General features: G+C 48.1%; 1 protein-coding gene across 1 annotated transcript; it reads right to left on the reverse strand.

Annotated features, from left to right (window-relative positions):
- Positions 1-3,777: 3,777 nt before the first annotated feature.
- On the reverse strand, positions 3,778-22,564 carry ATG14 (autophagy related 14). The gene is made up of 10 exons (XM_053980854.1): positions 22,347-22,564; positions 17,691-17,753; positions 17,513-17,555; positions 17,024-17,105; positions 12,630-12,867; positions 11,747-11,976; positions 11,016-11,133; positions 9,832-9,922; positions 9,637-9,722; positions 3,778-6,724 (listed from the first exon to the last, which is right to left on the reverse strand). The coding sequence occupies exons 1-10, from the start codon at positions 22,562-22,564 to the stop codon at positions 6,418-6,420; spliced, it is 1,476 nt and encodes a 491-aa protein (XP_053836829.1). The 3' UTR covers positions 3,778-6,417.
- Positions 22,565-23,019: the final 455 nt, after the last annotated feature.

Genomic DNA, 23,019 nt, shown 5'->3' on the forward strand with positions numbered 1-23,019 from the left:
GCTCGCAAAAACCAGGCACTTTCTGGTCCTCCTGCTCCTTGGCTCTTGTGTGGGCACCTGCTCTGTTCCCTGGATGCTCGAGGAGGGAGTGTGGGTCCAGCAGGATGAGTGTGGAGTTGCCTTGGCTCTGTGATGTGCTGGAAGCTTTCCTATCTGCTCTGTATGGAACTTCTCCCTTGCAAGAGGACTCCTTGCAGTGCTTTGCCTGCTCTGCTGCAGCCCCTGGCCTCTCCCGGGGCCGTGGGTCGGTGCTTTCCAGGGGAACTGCAGAGGTTTGTGTCGGATCAACGGCGATTCCTCACGCTCAGAACGGGAGCGTGGCACCCATGGCAGAATTTCCCTGGATCCTTTCCTGTCCTGTGCGGTGCTGTGAGCCAGACCTCAGCCTCCTGTTCCAGCCCTCGCAGGGTGGATGGTTTGGAAGCCTGGGAAAGGACCCTGGCCAGTGCAGCAGTGACTCCAGCTCAGCCAGGGGAGCAGCAGCCGTGCTCCAGGGAGCCCAGCGGAGCGTGGCAGCCGTGCCTGTGCCCTGCCCGTGTCCCTTCTCTCCCCACACCTGGTGCTGTTGCTGTTCCTCTGCCCCTTCTCAGGGCACGGGTGGACTCCTGGCTCTGACCATTCCAAATCTCTGACCTGGTGCAAGAAGAGCTGGTGCCACCTTCCCATGGGGCTCGCCTCGGGCCTTCCTCTGCCCTGCAAACCCCAAGGAGCTGCTGGAAAGGGCAGGGATGGGCTAACCTGGCTCATCCTGTTCTGTCCTTTGGTGCTGGATCAGCAAGGTGTGGAAAACTGCTGGCTCTGGGGGCCAGGCTGAGCCACCCACCTCCACCTGCCCTGGGCTCGCTGGGCTCTGAAACACGCCTGGTTTCAGAGCATGAGGAGGACAAAAGGGTTTGAAGGCTTTTGTTCTTCCCTTTAACAGTGGGAGAAGGAAAATCAAGTCCTGACAGCCTGAAATGTGGGTTTGGTGAGCTCAGGCTTTTCAGGGAAGTTTAAAGGATGTGCTGGTTTTATATTTTGCCTTCACCTGCTCCTGCCACCCACCGGGTGTCATCCACCCCTCCTGGAGCTGCTCAGCCTCCCTGCACTGCAGACATGATGACAACCAGGAGGAATGAAATTAGGAATCTAAAAGAAGGGTGTGGCTGCCTTGTAACCAGCTGGGAAGAGGGAGAGGAAAAGCGGGATCCCTCCTTAACCCCTGACTTCATCCCCTAACGGGGCTCAGGCTTCACCCAAACTTCCATCTGCTCCCTCGGCTGTGCCCGGACCAGCAGCAAAACAACCTCCAGGCTGTTGTTTTGCCAAAGCCATTGACATCAAAAGCCTTCAGCTTAATTCTGATTAGGGGAAAAGGGAAAGAAGCTGCTTTCCTGCCCCCCCACCCAAGACTCTGGAAAACTTGAGGCTGACAGCAGCGAGGAAAGTCCCTGCGAGGCTGGAATGGAGTGGCAGAGGAAAATATTTTGTAATTAGATAAGGGGCCAGTGAGGTCATTTTATTTGGAACAGGGTGTGAGATTTTGGTCACTTCTGTTGAACAAGGGGAAAAATGAGGATAAAATAATATCATGAGGTTATTTTGTTCTTGGAGCAGGTAAAGCCAGAGGACAACTCGCTGTCTCCCCTACTCCATCCCTGCCCCTTCCCCCAGGCTGGCTGGGGAGAGTGGGCTGGTTTATACATCATTTATTACATTGTCTGCTGGAACTGTCCCTCCTGCACAGCATTGCTGTTAAAAATTGTTTCACAGAGCAGGCTTTTGCATCCAGAACTGGGTTGGTTCTGAGTGTTGCCACGCTGAGCTGCCTGCAGGCTTTTTTTTTTTCCCCTGTAACATTGTAAAATGCAGATTTCTGTTTCCTTAAGGGATGGTTCAGGGAGAGGCCAAGGTCTGATGAATGTTAGGGGTTTGTTTTTTTTTTTCCTAAGAAGCAATTATTAAAAAAAAAAAAATAAAATCCAGTGTTGGATTTACAAAGTTCAGTGTTCAGAACTGAGGATGAAGGACTGCACCATGTGCTTGACTTCCCTGCCTGGGAACATTTGGAGTTTCTGGACTGAATTTCCAGATAGGCCTGTGAAGAAGTTGTAATAACATTTCCATTGTCCATAAGCTTCCAGTTTTCATCAAGCTCTGGGGCTCTCCTGGCACGGACAGCACTGAGAAAGCTGCCTGTGGCTGAGCCTTGTGGTTAGGCTCTTGCTCCATCCTGGCTGTTCCTGCAGCAGATTTTCCCTTTGCTGGGCCCTGTTCCCTGTGGAGAAATCCTGGGATGCTGCAGCAGAGCTCAGTTCCTTGTGTTGGACCCAGGTCCCTCCCTGCAGGGCCTGTCCCCGTGCCAGCCCCTGGAGCTGTTGGGAAGGCCATGGAAAAGCTCCCAGGGCTGGAGCCCCTCTGCTCTGGAGCTGGGCTGGGAGAGCTGGGGGTGCTCACCTGGAAGAGGAGAAGCTCCAGGGAGAGCTCAGAGCCCCTTGCAGGGTCTGAAGGGGCTCCAGGAGAGCTGGAGAGGGACTGGGGACAAGGGATGGAGGGACAGGACACAGGGAATGGCTCCCACTGCCAGAGGGCAGGGAATGATGGAATACTGGGAAAAAAAATCTTGTGAAGGTGCTGAGGCCCTGGCACAGGGTGCCCAGAGAAGCTGTGGCTGCCCCTGGGTCCCTGGAAGTGTCCAAGGCCAGGCTGGACAGGGCTTGGAGCAGCCTGGGACAGTGGAAGGTGTTCCTGTCTGTGGCAGGAGGTAGAACGAGGTGATCTTTAAGGTCTCTCCCAACCCAAACCATTCTAGGATTTCACACCTGCACAAAACTGCACTGACAGATCCAACCTGAGGCTCGGCTCCCATTTCTTGCGTGGTGGAAATGGTGCTGAAGCCTCACCCGGGGCAGTTTCCCCTTCCCACCTGCCTTTGGCTGGTCCAGGCAGTCCTGGTGTAGGGACAGGTGAGGGCATTATCAGCTGCTCTCCTGCCACAAACCAGAGTGGGCAGAGGACAAAAGCTGCTGCTGCTGGTCCTGTTTAAGCAGAAGTGGCCTGAGCATTGTCTGCACGAGCTGAGCTCAGGCCCACGCTTGGCTTTGCCCCTGGCCATGACCTGACTGTGCTGGGACCGAGGCCGTGAAGTGGCCAGCTCTGTGTGCAGGAGCCCCAGCTGGCTGCTGCTCCCACTCCTGAGTGTCCAGCAGCCAGGAATCACAGAGCCATCAGTCCTCCCCATCTGGTATGTCACAAAAATGGAGTGGGAGGGGTTGTTTCTCCTCCACTGTCCAGCAGCCTGTGAACCACGGGCTGCCAGGCCACCAGCGCCCGTGGGCAGAGCCTGCTTGGCCCTTTCCCATCCCTGTCTCTCTTGACACTGCTTCACTTGAACAACTCCATCCTTCAAAAGACACCTTCCTGCATCCTGAAATGAGCTTGTAACGAGGAGCCTTTGCATGCAGAAGGAATCCACCACCTGCAGAAACATCCCCCAGCACGGGAGCAGCCCCGAGCCAGGCTCACCCAAGAGGTTTATCCGTTTACATGTACACAGAGGGATGTTTGTGTGTGTGTGTGTGTGTGTGTGTTGTGCAGGACTCCACCCCTGCTCCCATGGAGATGCAGTTATTTTATGTAAGAGTATTTTTTTAGAATGGGTATTGCTTATTCCACCGCTGTATGACTGATTGCACTGTAACAGGTCTGGTCCCTGTGATGCTTTGAAGGCTGGAAATCCTTGTGTACTTTGCCCAGCACGGTGAAAAACAAACCACACAGAAGTAACAGTCATAAATATACAACTTTAAAAAAATTACTGTTAAAGATTTATTGCAATAATACAATAAAATTTAGAAGAAAAAAAAAAACCAAAAAAACAAAAACAAAAAAAAACTAAAAAGAACCAAACCATTTGTGTTTAGTTACATCTTAAGTCCAGAAGTTGTGAGAGAGGGGCCGCGAGTTTCCCCAGGTGAAAAAGCCACCCCGGGAGTCCCACCCAAGACCCTGCACAGGCACCTGATTTTCGGCACAGGGCTGGGCCCCCGAAATCAGGCTCTTCCTTGGCAGCCCAAATTGGCCTCCCCAGGTTACTGGTTACGACCTCAAGTCCCGGCCCGAAGTGAAATTCCCGTGTTCATGCTACACAGAAAGTTTTGTAAACTCTCAGCTGGCTGCCTTCAAATATTTATAATTATGGATATTGCTGCCCTCCCTCCCTCACCACCCCCACAAATAACCTGGGAGGCAAATCCTGGCGATTGCACTCAAGGTTTGGACACACACAATTTTTCCTCAGCTACACATGTGCAAAACACTTTTTAAAAAACCACCACAACCTTGTGTTCTGTTACAAAAAAAAAGTTCCACGAAAAGCCCCACCCCAATGCATTTGAACACCCTCACGGTGCCCTTGTGCACACTCAGAGTATGACACGGTTGCAAATAAATTATTTTGGAAAACATGGATAGGAAGTATATGGCTTAGAAAAGTTATTGTGTTGGATTTTCTTTCCCTAAGTTCAGTGACAGTGCACAAAGCTGAGCCATGGCCTGACCTTAGGGGCCTCAAAGCACAAAGGCAGCAATGAAAAAGGGACTGAAATGCCTGTTAAAAAACAACAAAAAAAAGGTATTTAGATGGCAGGATCCAGTGCAAAATCCACGGGGAAAGCAGAAGGGGCTGGGCTGTGAGCCCAGTTTCCAATACTGGCGTGTGCTGGTTGCTCAGAGCTGCGAGTGATAAAGTGCTGTGAGCCAAGAGAGCCCAGAGCCCCGGGCTCGGCCTGGCAGCGGGGCTGGGGGCACTGGCCCCCATCAGGCTGCAGCAGCCCAGGGGCCTGGGCTGTTCTCCTAAAACAAACCCAACTCTTGGAGCAGAGGAGCGGCAGGAGCGAGGCTGGCGTTGTCTGACAACGAGCGCGGTGCTCGCGCGGAGTTAAGGGTCTTTGGTTTAAAAAAAAAAAAAAAAAGGAAAAAAAAAAAAAAAGAGAAAAAGAAAAATTAAGAAGAAACTACTGACAACAGATGCCCAGCTCAGGGCCAAAGATAAGCAGCTGCCGTGGAGGGGTGGGTGGCACATGGGTGTCACTGCCACACCTGGCTTCCCACCCCTCCTGGGTGGGGACAGAGGCAGCACTGGCCAGCCTGGAGAGGGAGAGAGAAATCCACCACAAAACACCCTGTGAGGGGGCTGGGAAAGCCAGCCCTGGAGCTGGGATCAGGCAGGGATGTGGCCTCTGTCACCACGTCCTCGTTAGGGGCTGTGTCCCCACGAGCTGCGGGGCAGTGGCAGAAATCCTCCCTCGTGGAGGGAGGGTTGGGAGGCTTTTCCCTTGGCTGGCCCTGTGGGGGAACTGTCCCAGCTCTAAATGTAAACGTTGGAAGCTCTGCTGAGCAAACCACTCGTGGGTGTCCCACCCTGCAAGGCAGAGGAAGAGGAGCAGCCCTTGCTCACCAAGTCACCATTCAGCACCCACCTCCTGGGGTTCCACGAGCCAGCTGTGCCAGGGGAACCAAACCAACTTCTTGGCAGTCAGTAAACAACAAACCCCACCATGAACACACAATAAAATAGGGTTAAAAACACATGTAGTGTGGAGGGCGTGTGACTTCACCAAACTGGCTTGAAATGGGGTTTTTCTAATGCTAAAAAGTGGCAACATGGTGTGGTAACCGATGGGTATTATTGCAACAGTGCAATTCTGTATCAGCATCGAATGTGGGTCTAGCAAGAGAATGTCCAGTGTTTCTTTGGTGTATGGTATTAAGAGTACAGAGCCTGTGACAAAACTTCTACACCTACCAGTGGAAACAGCATGAAACAAGCCAGTTTTCTATGGCAAAACTGGGTAAAGATTCACAACCAAATCTAAACCAAGAGCAATTTGCTGTGTGAATTCCCTGTCCATGCTGATCTTTTGTATTAAAAATATGGCAACAGAGATTAGAAAAAATGTTAAAAATGCATAATTTTCATGTCCTGAATGAAAAAAATTTAGAAATACGCATTTTTGCATTACGCAAGACATTTAAAACACACACACAAAGGAAAACCCTGTAAGGAGTTAAGAAAGTGGGAACTGCATTTGCACCACTGTCCAGACCGCACCCTGAGCAGCCTTCCCTGCGCTCGTCCCGATCCAAACACTCCAAAATCTGTTTCTGCTTCAGAAAGCAGAGCTGGAGGTTGCTGGGTCCTTTGCCAATCCTCGATGCAGACAGAACCAAGACACGAAGTGCCCTCGCAGAATCCGTCGGGAGCACGGAGCTAATTTACAAAACGGGGCCGTCACAGTCATCTTGGGGAAATAAAAAGGTTTTCTCCGGTTTACAAAACGGAAGTCTGACCTTTCCTTTGTTCCAGGCACTACTTAACTGAATAGGTAAAGTTGACTACAGTCGGGGAGGGGTTCCTGGCACAGCCCCCTGTGCCCGCTAGCGGTGCCCGGTGTAGGCCTTGAGCCACGAGGTGACGGAGGCGGCGGCGGACGAGATCATCCCGCCCGCGCTGCTGCTGGCGATGGGCTGGGACACCTGGGTGCTCTGGCTCTGCAGCATCTCCACCTGCTGCGAGGGGATGTCACAGAACCTGGGGCTGGGCAGGTTCTCCCAGTCCGTGCCCAGGTCCGTCTCCTCGTCACTCACGTGCTCGTCGCCGCTCTCGTCCGTCTCGCCCGCCGCGCTGGGCTCCACGAACTCCATGGAGTCCTCCAGGTCGGCGCTGATTTCGAAGGGGCCGGACCTGTGGGTGAGGACACGGTGCCATCAGTCCCTCTGTCCCCTCACCCCAAAGCACCCTGCTCTGCCAGGGCACAGCAGAGATGAAGTGCCCTGTAGTGCTCTGTCAGCTGCAGAGGGAACTTGGCGTCACCCCCGTGGACATAACACAAACACTTGGCCCAGGAAGGGACAGGGTTCCAGACCACGGAGCAGGAACGGTGGGAGAGCAGTTCTGCTCTGGCAGGGATAGAGAAACACACGCAGAGCAGAGAAAGCTACTGGTGATAACTCAGGGCTCCACTGGTGGGAATCCTGGCTTGATGTGGAGCAGCTTTAATTTCCAACACCAGCCCTGGCCGAGCCAAGAGAGCTCAGCTCTGTCAGGCAGTACCCTGCAACTCACCGGTCTGGCACAACACACCAGTGGAGACTTCCCACTCCGCCCTGAGCAACACTTTTTCAACCTCTTTCTCATTCTGAGGTTGGCCAGACACTGGAGACACGCCAAACCCACCACACAGAATCACAGAGTGGCTCAGGTTGGAAGTCACCACAGTGGCTCATCTGGTCCCATCTGCCTGCTGCAGCAGGGACGTCGCAGAGCACAGGGCACAGGACTGGGTCCAGATGGCTCTGGAATATCCCCAGTGAGGGAGGCTCCACACCCTCTCTGGTGTCTGTTCAGGGCTCAGTCACTGCACAGGGAAGTTCAGGTGGAACTTGTGGGCATCAGTTCCTGCTCGTTGCTCTGGTGCCATTGCTGGCCCCCCGGAGCAGAGCCTGGTCTGTCTCTGAGCCCTCCCTGCAGACAGGGACAGACAGGGCTGAGGGTCCCTCTCAGCTGGACAGCCCCAGCTCCCTCAGCCTTTCCTGGGCAGGGAGATGCTCCAGTCGTGGGCACTGAGCAGGGCCATGGGCTGCATCTCCAGGGTCCTGCAGGGGCCCACCTGTGCTGAGACTCAGAGTTCCCTGCTGCCACTGCCTGGTGGGAGAGGCGATTGCATCCTGCCCCATCCCACTGCTTTGGGCTGCCTGTATTCCATGGAAAAAGGCAGATTCCCCACAGCAGGCAGAGTCCCTGACAGAGTTCACTCCAAGCCACAAAACTGCCCCGTGAACACGAGCAGGAATTTGATGGAATCATGGAATCATTTAGGTTGGAAAAGACTCCCAAGATCACTGAGTCCCACCATTAAACACAGTAACCATTTAACACAGGCAAGAGTTTATCCAACCTTAGTGGGTGAAGAAGCCTTAAGCAGTGATTTGTCATGGGAAATATTAATCCAGATAATTAAAGCCTGGTAAAATTATAAGCATATGGAAACAGCAGCATATAAAGGAGATTGTCAGGCAACCACAGGCTCAGGTATCTAAAGGAAAACAAAGAGAGCTGGTTGTTGCAGACTTTGCAGCTAGCTGAGAAATTAAAGGCAAACACTCCTCTTTCATAACGTGGAAAGCAATGGGAGCGCTGCCTCCTGGCAAAGCCTTTTGCTTAACAAGGCAACACAAGAAGGAGTCATCAGGGTTGAGGCCAGAAGGGAGCATTAGATCATCTCAAGTGACCTCCTCTCTAACAAAGGCCACTGTGTCCCACCCTTCTCCCTGTCCTGAGCCCAGCAACTCCTGCCTGATGACAGCATCCATCCCAGAAACTCATCCAGCCTTGAGAGGATGACAGAAGGAAACAGAATCCCCACCTTCATTCCTGTGGGTAATTAATGTCTCTGCTAAGTGCATGTGCCTCATTTCAACCAGCTCAGACTCTCTGCTCCCAGTGGAGTCTGTAAAGCCATTCAGCAGCCTGGTGGGTATTTTATCCAACTCTCCTGTAACCCTTTCTTTTACCCTCTGGACCCAGCTGATGCATGGGGAGCTCTGTGACAGCTGCACAGGTGCCCACTGCAGCCCCTGCACCCTTCAGAGCAGCTGCTTTCCTTTGAGGACACAGCTCTCCATCCTCTGGCTATTTCCAGCACTCTATTTCAGGCAAGCAGCAGCAAGCACAGATTTTTGTCCAAAATCTTTTACAAAGATGTGGCTCCCCATGTCTGTGGGCTGAATCAGTAGGGATATACCCAGAGAACACAAGGAAGTGGGAACAGGCAGCTCCTCTTAGTGGCACTGCAGGATTTTGAATAAAACCAGATCCGTACAAGAGAACAAAGCAGAAAAGTAGATTTCAGAACATCACTGTGTTTAAGGGGGGAATAAAACACCAGGCACATCAAACAAACATTTGCAGACTGTCTTGGGCACAAGTGACTTGTGTCTGGGCTATCCCAATGGGGAAATCAGTGTTGTTTGCTTTCTTATATTTAACTTGTAAAAAGAGAAATAAATTATTAAACTCAGTGCGTGCATGCCAGAACTGATGTTCTATTCATCACGTTCTAAGCTAAGAGAACAGTTGTCTTTAATCTTAATTTACATATAAATGAGTATTATTTAAAGGGTCAGCTTTGGTCTAGGCAGTTCATTGACTAGAATTATTTTGGGAAAGGTTTGCCTGGGATTCTTTTCAGGGTTTGTATTACTGGATGCTCTCAGGTATTTGCATGTTGGCAAGGCGTGGGCAGGGTCACACTTGGAGCATGGCAAAGCTGCCTGGCATTTGTGCTGCTGTTCCCTGGAGGGAAGGAGTTCCTGCTCCTGAGTGTAGGGGAAATGAGTCCATCATCAGCTGCAAAGCCTCCAGCTGAGCCTGCCATAGGCAGAAGCACAGCAAACACACGTCTGTGAAATTTAATTCCCTACTCAGGAGCCCCTTTTTCTGTCCAGTCTTTCCTCCTCCTGGAACTACCCTGATTTCTGTGCTGAGGACTGATCTATAGGCACAGCAGAAGAGAATTTCCCTCACAAGTTAAAAGGCAAAGGCATCAGTTCCAAAGGGATTCAGCCACAGGAGAGTTCATATTTTGTTTTTCTTACCTGCCCAAGTTCTCGGTGTCTGGGCTGACCAGGTACATGAGGTTCCTGAGGGTATGCAGGGGGTGCAGCAGATCTAAATTTACATGCTGACATGGGGAAGGGAAAAAAAACCATGATCAGGTCCTGAAAGAAACCAGCAGGCACAGCTGATATTTAAAAAGCTATTTAAAGATATGAAATGTACATCTCCCCTACCTGAGAGAAGCAGAGGTGAAGGATATTAGCATTCAGCTTCTTCACTGCCCGTGTGAACCTGTGTCTGCTGAGATTCTCTCCACAGAATTCACTGTTAAAACACCACACACACAAAGATACACAGAAAGCAAAATGCTGTGAAAATACACTTACTGGAGGCATCAGCATTCCATGCCCTGGCTTCCTAACAAATCCTGGAGTAAAAATCCTCACAGCGAGCACTTGTTCAAAGTCTACAGCCAGTTCTAGAGTGCTGAGGAGATTCATCTTAGACTTAGCAGGACTGTGAGCATTTTATCAACAAGCTCTGCTTGCCCTGGCCTCACCAGTTTCCACAGGACAGGTGGTGTGAACTGTAGGGAACTCAGATCCACCAGAGCCAAACTGTTTCAGATCTCCTTCAAAATCTTGCATCATTTCCCGTTCCCAAAAAATATTGGGCTGAACACCCAAACAAAATCAGAGAATCACAGAATGGTTTGGGTTGGAAGGGACTTTCAAGATCATCTGGTTCCAGCCCCCTTAGCCATGGGGTGGGAAAAAAAAGCTGAAACCCTACACAGCTTTTGTGCCCTCACTTTGACAACCATTCTTTTAAAACACTTAAAAGAATCTCAGCAGCACTTTTGGGATCCCTGGGAGTCTGCCCAGGTCTGCAGCTCCTTCTGTGCAGATCCCAGCTGCTCCACACAGACACCAAAATTCTAACAGTGATCTTCATCCCATATGGGGTGTACTCCTAGCTGTGCTGCCCATGGGTTTTTTATCCCATTGGGAATGAGACTGCTGCCAATCCATATTATAGGACTTGTCCTGCTGCACAGGAGGCAGCAGAGCTGTTCAAGAGCTGCTGGATTGGGCTGGGATTTTGTGAAGCACAGTGGGGTCCAGTAAAATGAAAAGTGCCATTTGTGCACTGCCATATTTCATCTCTCATTTGAGGATGCTGAATATGTCAATTAGAGAGGTGTTATTTTCAACTGTGATGGCTGGTCTCCCTCTCAGGAAATAAAAAAGGAGGGAGGGACTGTTAACTGTGGCCTAAAACCCTGCTAGCCCCCCCTTCAAACAGCACAAAAATCCACGAGCCACCTATGCTATCAAAAGCTGTTCCAATCCATGATTTTAGTCCTCAAACTAACCTGATCTAAGGTCACTGATTCCCCTGCTGTGTTTTTACTTGCCTGTTGCAGAGCTTCTTGGGAAGATTTACATCAAGTATGAGAGACAAAGTGTTAACGAGCTGAGTTGCATAGCACAATGCAGCACTGATGGTATGAGCAGGGTTATTATGTTCCATATCTGAAAGAAATAAAAACAACATGAAATCCTTGTTTTAAATGAACTCTCGGTGGGTGTGTTAATATGTTCCTGGAGTCTACTCTGGAATATGTCATTTCTAAGTATGGAGAACAGCCTGAATCTAGCAATCATTTCCAGTGAAATCTGTCAGAAGTTGGAAGAAAATAGTAATTCTTGGAATTCCTGTTAAGATGATGACATGTGAACTGTGTCAAAACTGTGAATAATTAACTTTCTCTATTTCACTGTGCTGTGCATCCCAGTGAGCATTTCATGAAAAAGAAAATTTCAGCATACTAATCATAAAATCACAGAATGCTTTGGGTTGGAAGGGACCTTAAAGACCACCTAGCTCCAACTGAGCAGGGAATCTTCTCCTAAAATCCCTATTCTGAGAAGAGGGATTTTTCAGAGAACAAATGGACCACAGTCTACTACTCCTTTACAACAATGTGAACCTTGATTTTGTCCTTTTCAGATGATGCTGTCTATTTATCTACATGATTTTCATTTTGGTCCTGGTCTCCACAGAAGTCATCTCACCATCCAGCCTGGCTTCCTCCATTCCAGTGGGAAGTATCCCAGCTGCCTAAAACCATGCCTTGCCCCTTACCAGGTCCCTGTGTTGTCTTCTTCTCCTCCACCCAGTTGTAGTAAGCAGAGTAGTCCCCGTTGTTGGGGAGGATGATCCAGGGCCCCGTGATGCTGATGCTGGTGTCCCCGTTGTGGTCGTCACACACCCACCTCCCCGACAGGTACGTGGTTCTCCGTGCCTCTGCCAGCTTGCTCACAGTGCTGGAGGTCATGGCATTGTCACTCTCCGAGGACACGTCCGCAGGGTCCCTGCAGGACCCAGAAGGGGGTGGAAAGAAGTGGTTGGGAATGGAATCAAACACGTGCTTGGCAGGCACTGAGCCAGGTTTCACTCAGGGCAAAGTGCTTGTAGGAACGCTCCTGCAGAAGTCCTCAGTCCCAAAACTACTTTCATTTGTTCTGGGGATTTTAATTGGCTGTTTTTGTAGAATTCAGGAATGGTTTGAGTCAGAAAGGACCTTATAGACCACTTTTGCAAAATTCCTCATTCCCAAAACTACTTTCATTTTCTCTGTTTTTGTAGAATCCTAGAAAAGTTTGTGTTGGAAAGGGCTTTACAGACCATGTCATCCCACCCCTGCCATGGGCAAGGGCATCTTCCACTAGACCAGGCCGCTCCAAGCCCTGTCCAGCCTGGCTCTAAACACTTCCAGGGATAAAGAATCTATATTTTAAGGAAGTTTAACACTGGACATGCAGCTCAGATCTCTCAGTGGGGAGATGCAAGCACCTCCAGATTCAGATTCTTCTGTCCTGGACCTCTATCTGTGGGTGAGAACACAACTCCCTTCTCCTCCCCACAGACCCTAAGGGAACCAGACCACCTACCTCAGACTGACACAACTTCCTTGTGGGTGCCTAAAGCCAAGCAAAATGATCCCAAAAGGCCAAGCCTGCCATACCTCATGCTTGTCTTCACCTCTTCCATGGGGAAGATGACCGAGGTCAGCTCCAGGATGTGCGCGCGCCGGAGGTTCGCCAGGTGCTCGTACTGCGTTTTCAGGTCGTAGGTTTTTTTCTCCACCAGGTCTCCCAGCTTCCTGTTGTGCCTCTGGATCTTCTCCTTCTTCTCCTGGTGCCTCTGAGCCCTGCGATAATGCTTCTGGTTCTCCTCTTTAATCCTCAGCAGCCCCTCTGTGTCTGTGAGAACAGCAGCAGATGTTATCCCTTGGAAAAAAAGGAGCTGGGGAGTGCTTGTAGGAAAAGCTTGAGACAAGCTTTATTAATATTTATGGAAAACAAGATCTATGGCAGCTTAAAACAGAAAACCCTGCTAAACTATTAACTTCTTCCAGCTGCTCAGTGGTACAACTTTTTAATCTCCTCTGAAGATCTCCAGAGAGACTGCAACTGGGATTATTCTTTCCCTATCTTTTACCCAGCTATTTCTGGATTTGGAGCACAAAAGCCAAGGTTTCCCAGTTTAATTAAACTCCTGAGGTAATCATCCTGACAGAAATAGCCTGACTGTACACGTTTGCATCGTGCTGGCCAAAAAAGCCCTGCCCTGCTTGCAGCCAAAATCAGGTGCAGATAGCATCTTCATTCACCATTCCTGGCACCTCTGCTGCTGTTAGTGTGGGTTATTTGGGATTCTCTCATGGATGTGCTCTCACGGCACTTGGATCCCAACAGTGCAGGCTCCTTGTTCCCACAGGGAACACTGGCTATCTCCCTTTCCACTCACAAAATGGGAAATGTGCTCATGGGCTGAAGTGCTGCAACTGCCTGGATTCACTCCATGTGTGAGGCACACTGAGGCTTGGAAAAATGAGCAAGAGCATCTTGAAGTATCCAAGGCTGGGCCTGATGATTTTAGAGGTCTTTTGCAACCTTGATGATCCTATAATCTGCTAATTCAGGTGTCAAATAAGTGGCTGCAGTAATGCTCTCACAGAGAGTCAGCCACCTCTGTCTTTTAAAAGCACAGGGAAAGATTTCTTGTGCTCTCCCCAAATACATGTTTAAAACTTTCCCTGTGCCCTATTTTGAAGTGTGCCTGCTCCTGCAGACACAGAGGCTGCTCCCTCTGAACATCAGGAATTATTTCCAGTCATCTGCTCTGCTGCAATCCATGGTGTGTCTAGTAGGAAGGAAGATCTGGTATGTGGGAGATGCAAAGTCCCAAATTAAAGGAGGTGAGAAAAGCTCCTCCATGCAGACAAGAACTAATAATCCTCAGGTTTATATAATATAAATAAGTGACCCCTGTTAGAGGAGCAGTAGAAAAATCCACTTTTCTCTGAGCAATGCCAGAATCCCTATGTGTCAGCTGCAATTCTCTTTCCTTTAAGCAGTCCTGTAACATCAACAGAAAATCAATTAACACTTGCAGTCATATTTCCAAACCCTCCCTTTGCAAAAAGAACAGGAGACAGGACGAGGAGGAAAAGGTCCAGCTGTTCAATTTGCACATTCATGTTTGACTTGAAAGGCTACTTTTTCAGAGTGAACTCCCTTCCCTGCAGGTCCAACAGCAATTATTTGGGAGCGGGGGAGACACTGCACTCACGTTTCCTCTTCATCAGTCCCAGTGCACAGACAACTGTCCTGCCCTCTGCACAGCACCTCTGCTTTATGACCCAGTTTATGAGGTGATTAAAAATCTGTCCCCAGGAGTATTTCAGGACACCACTGTGTCCCACACACCTGCACTGCCTGATAAATGGAAGCCCAGGCACACTGATCTCTGCCCAGAGAGCTCTGCCAGGGCAGAGCAAGCCTGTCTCCTTGAACTGTTCTGCATAAAAAGAAGGCAAACATACAGATTTTAAAACATTATTTTAAGCACCACCAATTATTGAGGTCTCCAGGAGAGTCAACTCCAAAAGCAGGGACCCAGTGTTCTAGAAATGGTTTTTATTTCAGAAAATTAAACTATGCCACATCCAAGAGCAGAGAAACAACCTTTTCACACTTTTTAATGTGGACCAAAAGTGACCAAGTTGGATCCTGATCTGTTGGCTACTCACAGCTAGAATTCCAATTTTGGTCTCTCTCCAAAAGCAACTGAGCTAATAATAGGTTAGTTGGGCAATAGTCAGCTCAGTTTTTAGGTTACATCTAATCAAATTCACTCTGAATCAAGAGAAGTTGCAAAAGTTGCAGATAATAAATTCCACAGAAGAGTGGGAAAATGGAGAACTCCACTCCCTGGTTAGTCCTAACACTCTGCCACCTTCAGAGCAGAGCATTTTGAGGAGAGGTGACTAATTCCTTGAAGTCACATTGATTTCCTCTTCTCCTTTCTTCACAGGCAAAAGACAAAAAGTCATAATCTAATCTCCATAACAATAATCTTCTACCTACTGAAAAGCTTGTTTTTCTTCAACTTCCTCTTCTCTAAACCAAACATGAATTTTCTTAGCTGTTCTATTTAATTTCCAATACTCAGACTTTCCTCAGATGATTTGTATCTTTCTTAAATTGTTTAAATTGGACACCAGACTTCCACTGAAGCAACAGCAACACCTGGCACAGCAGAATAACTTCTTCCATCTTAAATACAGCATTTATATTAGTTAACCCAGAAAGAGGCCTGAACCTTTCTGGAGCAGCACAAGATTGATAATTTTTATTTAATTTGCAATTCCCCAGATATCTTCCTGCCAAATCTCACCACCATCCCCCATTCTGGGTTTATGTTTCTCTTTACAACAATGTGAACCTTGATTTTGTCCTTTTCAGATGATGCTGTCTATTTATCTACATGATTTTCATTTTGGTCCTGGTCTCTCACCATCCAGCCTGGCTTCCTCCATTCCACCCCCTATTCTACTGAGCTATTATGGGAAATGCTGAGGAGAACTGGGTCAGGAACTGGCTCCTGCTGAGCTCCACCTGCCTCACCTCCTCAGCATGACCAGTGCCATCACTCTTTGAATGCAGCTTTTGTAACTTTTTGTGATCACCTTGCAGGGGTTACACCCAGAGCAAATTCTGTTTGCTCACAAGACAGTTTCAGGCAGTGCCCAAATCCAAGTTACGTGCAGCTTCTGCTTCATCCTCCACTGCACCACCTGATCCCCAGAGGAGGGGTTGATTTGACACGAATATCATAACATAAATAACAAAACATGGATTTGACCAGAATGTCACAACCAAGGGATGGCTATTTTTAACCACCTTACCTGTCAGTTACCAGCAAAGCCCCCCTAGGTCTGTGCCATCGCTTTGAGGTTCTCCCTTCCTGCACCCTTTGAAAGCAGGTACTGTTTTCAGCTTCCTCACACACCCTCGCTCCCTCATGTGTTCCCAAGTGCTCCACAGGCCACTTCAGCTTGTTCCTTAGGTTCCATAAAGCAAACTAAGGTGTAGCTCTCTGTTTCCTTTCCTTAGCCTGCAGTCCTCTCATGATGTCAGATTTAACCAGGCTAAGCAGCTGATCCCATTTTCTTTGCAGGAAGAGGAAGCAAAGGCAGCACTGAATGAATGCTTCAGACTTCTCTGCAGTTTTATTTGCTCTCTTTCCTGTTAACTAACACACTTGTCTGCTCCCTCACCTTTTCTTTATCATCCATTTATTATTGTTATTATCCATCCTCCTTTTTAATTGAAAATAATTTTATATCTCAGCCTTTTCGATTTTTCACCTCAAGCTGGTGCTAATCCTTTATGACTCTTCTCAGGTTCTGCCTCTGCTTCCACTCTCTGTATGGCTCCTCTTGAATTTCAAGCCATAAAAATATCCCAGATTCAATCAATATGCTTCTGAATATGCTTCCTCAACTTCCCTTACATGTAGGTTGCAAGGAGAGCTGCATATTCTCTTCTGAAAAATGACCCTGCAAATTTAATGTAAAACAATCTATTGGGTTACAAAAACTGAAGTTTCTGAGTGGAGCCTGCACCTTAATTTCAGTGACTCTTGCTCAAGTAGGGATTTTAGAATTTTCAGACAGGTGTGGGTTAAAATTCAGCAGTTTCAGGAAATCTGTGACAGCTGCAGAGCTGTTTGCTCCTCTTTATCAAGAGGAAGTGATCAGAAACACTGTACTGAATAAAGCCATCTCTAGGGACACAGCCAGAGTCACAGGCTGCTAAGCATTTGCTCTTAAAGCTGTTGCAAAACCATCTCCATCCAGCTGAATAATGTCTGCTGTTTGCTAATTAAAACCCAAGCATAAAAAGGCCAAAATCCACTCAGTGATTTGCCTTCAAGTTGATTTAGGAAGCGATGGTTTGGAAATTCACCATTAAAAAAAAAAAAAACTAACACTCAAATTCACCTCAATTGATTTTTCACTCTAAAGCACAGGGAGTTTTTCCACATCACAAAAGCACAGGCATTACTCACGTCTTGTCATTTCATCATTTTCTTTGCAAATGGTCTGTTTCAGCTGCTCAATCCTCATCTTGCAAGACATTATTTTCCATCTCTGAAAAAGAACATTCAGCAACTCTAGGGCACAAACGACTTCAAACACGCTGAACTAATGATTAACAGCAAAGGCAGCAGCTTTAGTGCAAAAGTAGCAGGATGCTCTTGAATGGATCAAACAACTAAATATTTCATACAGTGTTTTGTGCACAGAAGAATGGCACAAACAAAACGAGTGCTTGGTATAAAGTCTATCAGTAAAATAAGTTATTGAACAACTATCTAGGGAGAAATGAAAAAATCAGACAGCTTGGAACACTCTGCTGGCAGAGCCCATTTCAGTTTTGCTTACAACAGGCTCTTTGGGAAAGCAGCACAATGCCCTCAAGGTAAACTGTAACTTTAAACGATGAGATCTAGGAATTCAGAGAGTTTAAAAACCATGGGACACTTGGAGCAACTCACCAGCTGATCAGTTATTTCTTTCCCTTCCATGGCCTTCAAAACACTAGAGGAAAAAACATGATTGAAAGTTTTATGACTATCTGGACTTCATCTGTCTCCAGCAACAGTGTGTTAAAAGAGACTGTTTCCTTTTATGAGATCTCTTAGCTTTGATATCAATTTTATAAATACAACTTACTGTTTTTGGAATTCTCTCTGTTTGGTTTTAAGATGCATCAGCCTTTCTTTCTTGTCTGAAAACCTGGAAGAGATTAAATACTTTTATTGATATTTTGCACAATTACAGCACTGTAAGTTGTCTGAAAAAGATAATAAAATTGAAGCTTGGGGATTCTCCAAACCTCAGCTATCTGTCTTGATCTGGGAAGTTAGTGGCTAAATGTGTAAAACTCTTGCAGAATTCTAAAGCATGAGTCTCACTGGAATTGCAACAGAACCTCTAAGCTGGAGAAACATCAGAGTGCCAAACTATCAAACAAATAGCAGATTCCTGCTATTTCTAGATTTATAGCTTTGCAAGATCAGTATTTTGTGTGTTACAAACAACATGGAGTACTTTAAAAACCTTCAGTCACTGGAGAAATGAATAGTACAATCTCACATAGCCCATGACCCAAATGTCTGCTTCAGCTCTGCTTCACTGCATTCTAGGAGATGGGAACTCATCAGAAAGGAATTTTTTCAGGATTCATCACCTTGTGTTTTCACACTTTGAGTGTACAGAAGCCACGTTCTGCTCCCCTTATTGTTCCATAAGTCATTCTATTTTTCTCTGCAAAACGTAGAATTGACAATTTCATCCTACCAGAGCTGTGGTATTTACAGATGCCCCAGCCCTGGAAGTGTTCAAGGCCAGGCAGGATGGTGCATGAAGGTGCCCCTGCCCATGGCAGAGGCTGGAACTAGATGGTCCTTAAGGTCCCTTCCAACCCAAGCCATGTGATTTTATGACTTTACCTTTATTTTATTGATATTTAAGCTTTATTTAGAAAGAACAGTACGCTAAGCCTTTACAGGATGACATCTTGGACTTCCCTCTCTGTCACTCTGTGGATTTGATTTCAGGTAAAACTTCAAAATGCTTCACTTTTTTCCTTCAAGTACTTAGAAATCTAAAAGTATTTAGAAATCTAAAAGCTTGGTGACTACCTTTGGATTCAGAGCATGTGTAACCACCCCCCTAGATGACATCAGCATTAGAACAACAAAACCACTGGCTGCTGCTTCTGTAGTCAAGCAAAAGAATCTGTTTTCCTTCCAAAACAAACCAAAACCAAATGCAGGTGCTTGGCACAAAAGCCAGAGGCCACACGTGAGCTGGAGGAATGTGGTGCAACTGGAGCCCAGCTGAGTCCCCTCTTCCTGTGTGTCCTCACCCCAGGAGTCACCCTGGAAATGACAAAAGGCCCTGCATGAGCCTCCTGTTTACCACAGAGCAGAGCACACCTACTGCACCCTGACCTTTGGCTGCCACCAAAAGTCCCCTGGCCCAGAAACACAGAGCTCAGCGGGCACCCAGGGAGAGCGCTGGGGTCATTTGCCAATTCTTGGTTCAGAGCTGGATTCATGGGCACAGACCCTGACTGAACAGAATTACCCAATTCCTGTCCATCACATCAGCAAACAGTTGAATGATCTGTCAAAGAACACAGGAATAAATGAAGTTCTGACTGTGGAGGGAAGACAGAAATATTTGTGGAAGCCTGTAGAAATTCCAGCTCACCATCAGCGATGTCAGACAGCTCCTACCAAATCCTGCAGCAGGTTTCTCCTAAACAAACATTTCCAATGCTTTATATAGCTCTGATTCCAATTGCACTGCATCCTGCAGCTCTTTTTCCTTTATATATCTTTAGCCTTTCAATTTGGCAAAGAAACAAAACTTGGGATGAATTATTATAGGAACTCCCATAAAATGTAAACTGAGAGGAGAGAACATCTTGAATTACCCATGAAATGTTTCTCTTTCCTCAAGTCTTATCACATTAAGGTGAGTTTTTCTGTGGTTGCCTGGCTTATTTCCACATGTTCAAGATTAGAGAGAAGCAACCAGAGAGAGGGGCTTCCTAATCTACAGAAGTTGATTAATGCTGAAGGAGCTGAGGGCACCATATTCAATGTAACTCCCCTGCTGAAAAAAAGTCACTATTTCTAATCATAACCCATAGCTCAGAGAAATTAGCCAGGCTCAGATGTCACAGTCACATTGTCTTTGGCTTTTGCCATCTGCAGATACACAAAGCAAAGCAATTCAGCAGTCTGGGAAACACACTCTGAGAATTTATGCACATGACAGGCTGGAGGACACTCCCAGGAGGAAGAAGAACCTCTGAGCTGAGACCAACATCAAGATGCCAGCTTGGCTTTTGAATACACAACACATTACTCATGAAAAGAAGGATGTCAGTGACTGTTCTACTGGAGGACTTCTGGACTACTCATCCTTAATTGTAGCTCTCCTTAAGTAATTAATCTTAACAGCTCCTCAGTCTCTCCCCCTCACAGATATAGGGTGTGATTTTTGCCAGACAGATGAAAAACTTCCAATTTTACTGTAGCTCTTCTAAAAATTAGCTCACAAAATAGTCCCATGAAATCTGAAATAATTAGAACATGAAATTGTTTGTCTTCATATAAGGAAAATTCACAAGAAAATTCTAAAAATAAACCACTGTTGGATACAAGGAGTAATGCTTGGTTTCTTTATATTTAACCAGGAAGATGATGTTTCTTTTCCCCCATCTGTAACACTTCAAAAAGACAAATGGGAGGCCCAAGAGCCGCCAAACACTTCCACATTCTGAGTTTCTCACACTGAGCCACTCAGCAAAGCCCTTGTCATTACACTCCTCAAGCAGTGGCTGATCTAAAATTAACCCAGCTACTACTAGAAGGCATAAAATAAAGAAATAAATAACGATGGCTGTAAACACCAGCTGAAAGGCAGCACCTGCCCCTGCATGGCTCTGCCCTGGTGCTGCCTGGTCACCATTTCAAACATCTCCCCCTCTCCCAGGGCTCACACCCCAAGAAATTCAGAGACACCCACAAAGAGCTACCAAAAAAACCTGACCTCTTCCCCACTCTGAAATCAGTCATTCCAAATACTAATTAGGGAATGCAAACAAAATGTTTCAGGCACGGTTTAAACATAATCCCATTATCTTCAAAACCCAAGCTTTTGTCTTTTGTCCCTACACAGTGTTCCTGCAGCCATTGAGGATGTTTAGGTTGTTAACACTGGGTTATTCATACAGGTGTGCTGTTCCTTTAATTCATTAAAACAAATTTGCCATTTTTAATGAATTGCACTGCTGCAGTTAATTCATGGAAAAGTTCTCAACAGCAGGAAAAACAAAGCCTGGGGAAATGAGGTGTGTAGGGAGGCCCCAGGTTAATACAAGAGCAGTGACCCCCAGGGATGGAACTGTGATGTCCAGGCAAAAGAGGGGTATAAAACACCAAAAAAAAAAAAAAAAAAATTAATGCTTGCAGTTAAAAAACAAATGGGGCAGTGAAAGCTTCTCAGGAGGATGCAGTGACAACTGAGAGAGAAAAGCTGATCCAGTCTCGTGTGAGAAGATAAAGAGGGTTTTCTCTTACACTGCTGCTTTGGCTAAAGCTGCTTCTTTATGACTCCATTTTTCTGATGGGCAGAGACTTCTTAAGCCTTGGTTAATACAAAACAACAGTGCTTCAACTCTAACAAAGGCTACAATTGAATTTCTATAATTAAACCTGATGTTTAGCCAAAAACTTAAGGCTGCAAAAGAGACAGGGGGGAAAAAAAACCAAACTTGGTTTATAGTCCAAACTCCACATCCAACCTTTTAATAGAATCTGCAGAAAACCCCAAGCAGTCTCACACAACTACATGTTTTCCACCTATTTCAGACGGGCTAAATCTAGTTTGTGGCTCTCCAACACAGCTTTTTTTTTTTTTATATCAAAAAAGGGAAAGCCGTCCAGTGAGAGACTAAAGTCTGAGTTCTGCGAGCTGACTCACACTGGCTGACAGCATTTCCCCGCTCCCGTGGACCTTGGCGGGTGAAAGGCACCACTGTCCCCTTGTTCCCGGGGACACAAGGAGCCTTTGGAGCGAGGACACGGCCACCCCACACACGCTGCTCGCCACCTTCCCAAAATAGCCCCAGGAATCACTCCCAACAGCTGCTAACGAGGGACCAGGAGCACGGTGCCAGCCAAGAATCAGAGCGGCTCCAGACATGGCCCCGGGGACTTTTGAAGAATCTGGGGTGGCCAGGCTGTGAACAGCAGCGGTGGAGGAGCCACGGGAGCCATTCCACGAGGAAATTTGTTGATGGGCACATCCAGGCTGCCCCAGGGAGAGCCAGCGCTCCAAAAGGAGCGGCACGAACTCGAGTGGATACTTTTTTTTGTCCACATTTATGGGTGTACACACAAGGAAATGTTTCTTTTCTTTCCTACACACCTCCCTAATTTTGCTTGACGATTTAGAAAACTACTGTTTCAAGGAGTGTTGAGGAAAATAGGCAACCCGTTTGAAATAACACCGCACGGGTCTCTGTGCCTTGAACTGCCCGCAGCTTCTGCGGCTACATCGACACGGACGCATCTGCATCTGACCGAGTGAAACTCGGGGAGATCCCTTAATTATTATTATTAAAACGATTATTACTTCAAGGCCCGAGGGTCCTGCTGTGTCCACCCCCAGAGCGTTCCCCCACCCACACCCCGAGCCCCGGGACAGCGGGGAAAAGGCACAACCCGGCCCCTCATCCCCATCCCCGAGGCACAGCGACCGCGGCGGGGCAGGGAGAGGCCGCCCCGCTCCCCTCAGCGCCGCCGGTACCTCTCGGAGTCTCGCCCGTCGAAGAAGACGAAATCGCCGCTCTGCACGCACTTGGCGCAGGTGAGGCGGCGGCGCGTGGTGTTGCAGAGCGGGCACCGCTCCACCGCCACGTAGAGACCCTCGGCGTCCTCCTCGGCGCCCCGCAGAGCCCCGGGCCCGGCCCCGCTGCCCCCGCCCGGCCCCGCGGGCTGCGGCCGGCGGCCGCTGGGAGCCGCCATGTTGGGGGCCGCGGGTCACGTGGGACGCTGTTGCCGGGCAGGGCATTGTGGGAAGGGGCGCTGAGGCGGCGGGCGGGAGCGGGGGAGGGCGCGGGCCGGGCCGCGCTCCGCCGCGAAAATCCTGGTTTTTTAATAGGAACTGCGCCCCTTTTTCCTTCTGCAGGGGGAAAAGGATCGTCCCTGCCCTGCTCCCAGAGCGATGGGGGTGTTGTGTTCCGGTTCGCGGGGCTTCACGGCGGGTAGCCGTAGCATAACCAAGCAGTAGCGCTGCTGCGGGGACTGCGGCTACCGACGAAAGCGCGGCCGTGTATTTACAATAACATCAAAATCGCTTTGTCCAGCGGCAAACACCGATGCACATTCTGAAAACCGACGCAGAGGGAGGTTGCCTCAAGCCGGCCTCCATGGTGGAGCTACATGAGGCATTAAAGACAGATAATGAAGTAGGGTTGGGG

The sequence above is a fragment of the Vidua macroura genome, chromosome 6, assembly GCF_024509145.1.
Source record: "Vidua macroura isolate BioBank_ID:100142 chromosome 6, ASM2450914v1, whole genome shotgun sequence".
Lineage (NCBI taxonomy): Eukaryota > Metazoa > Chordata > Aves > Passeriformes > Viduidae > Vidua > Vidua macroura.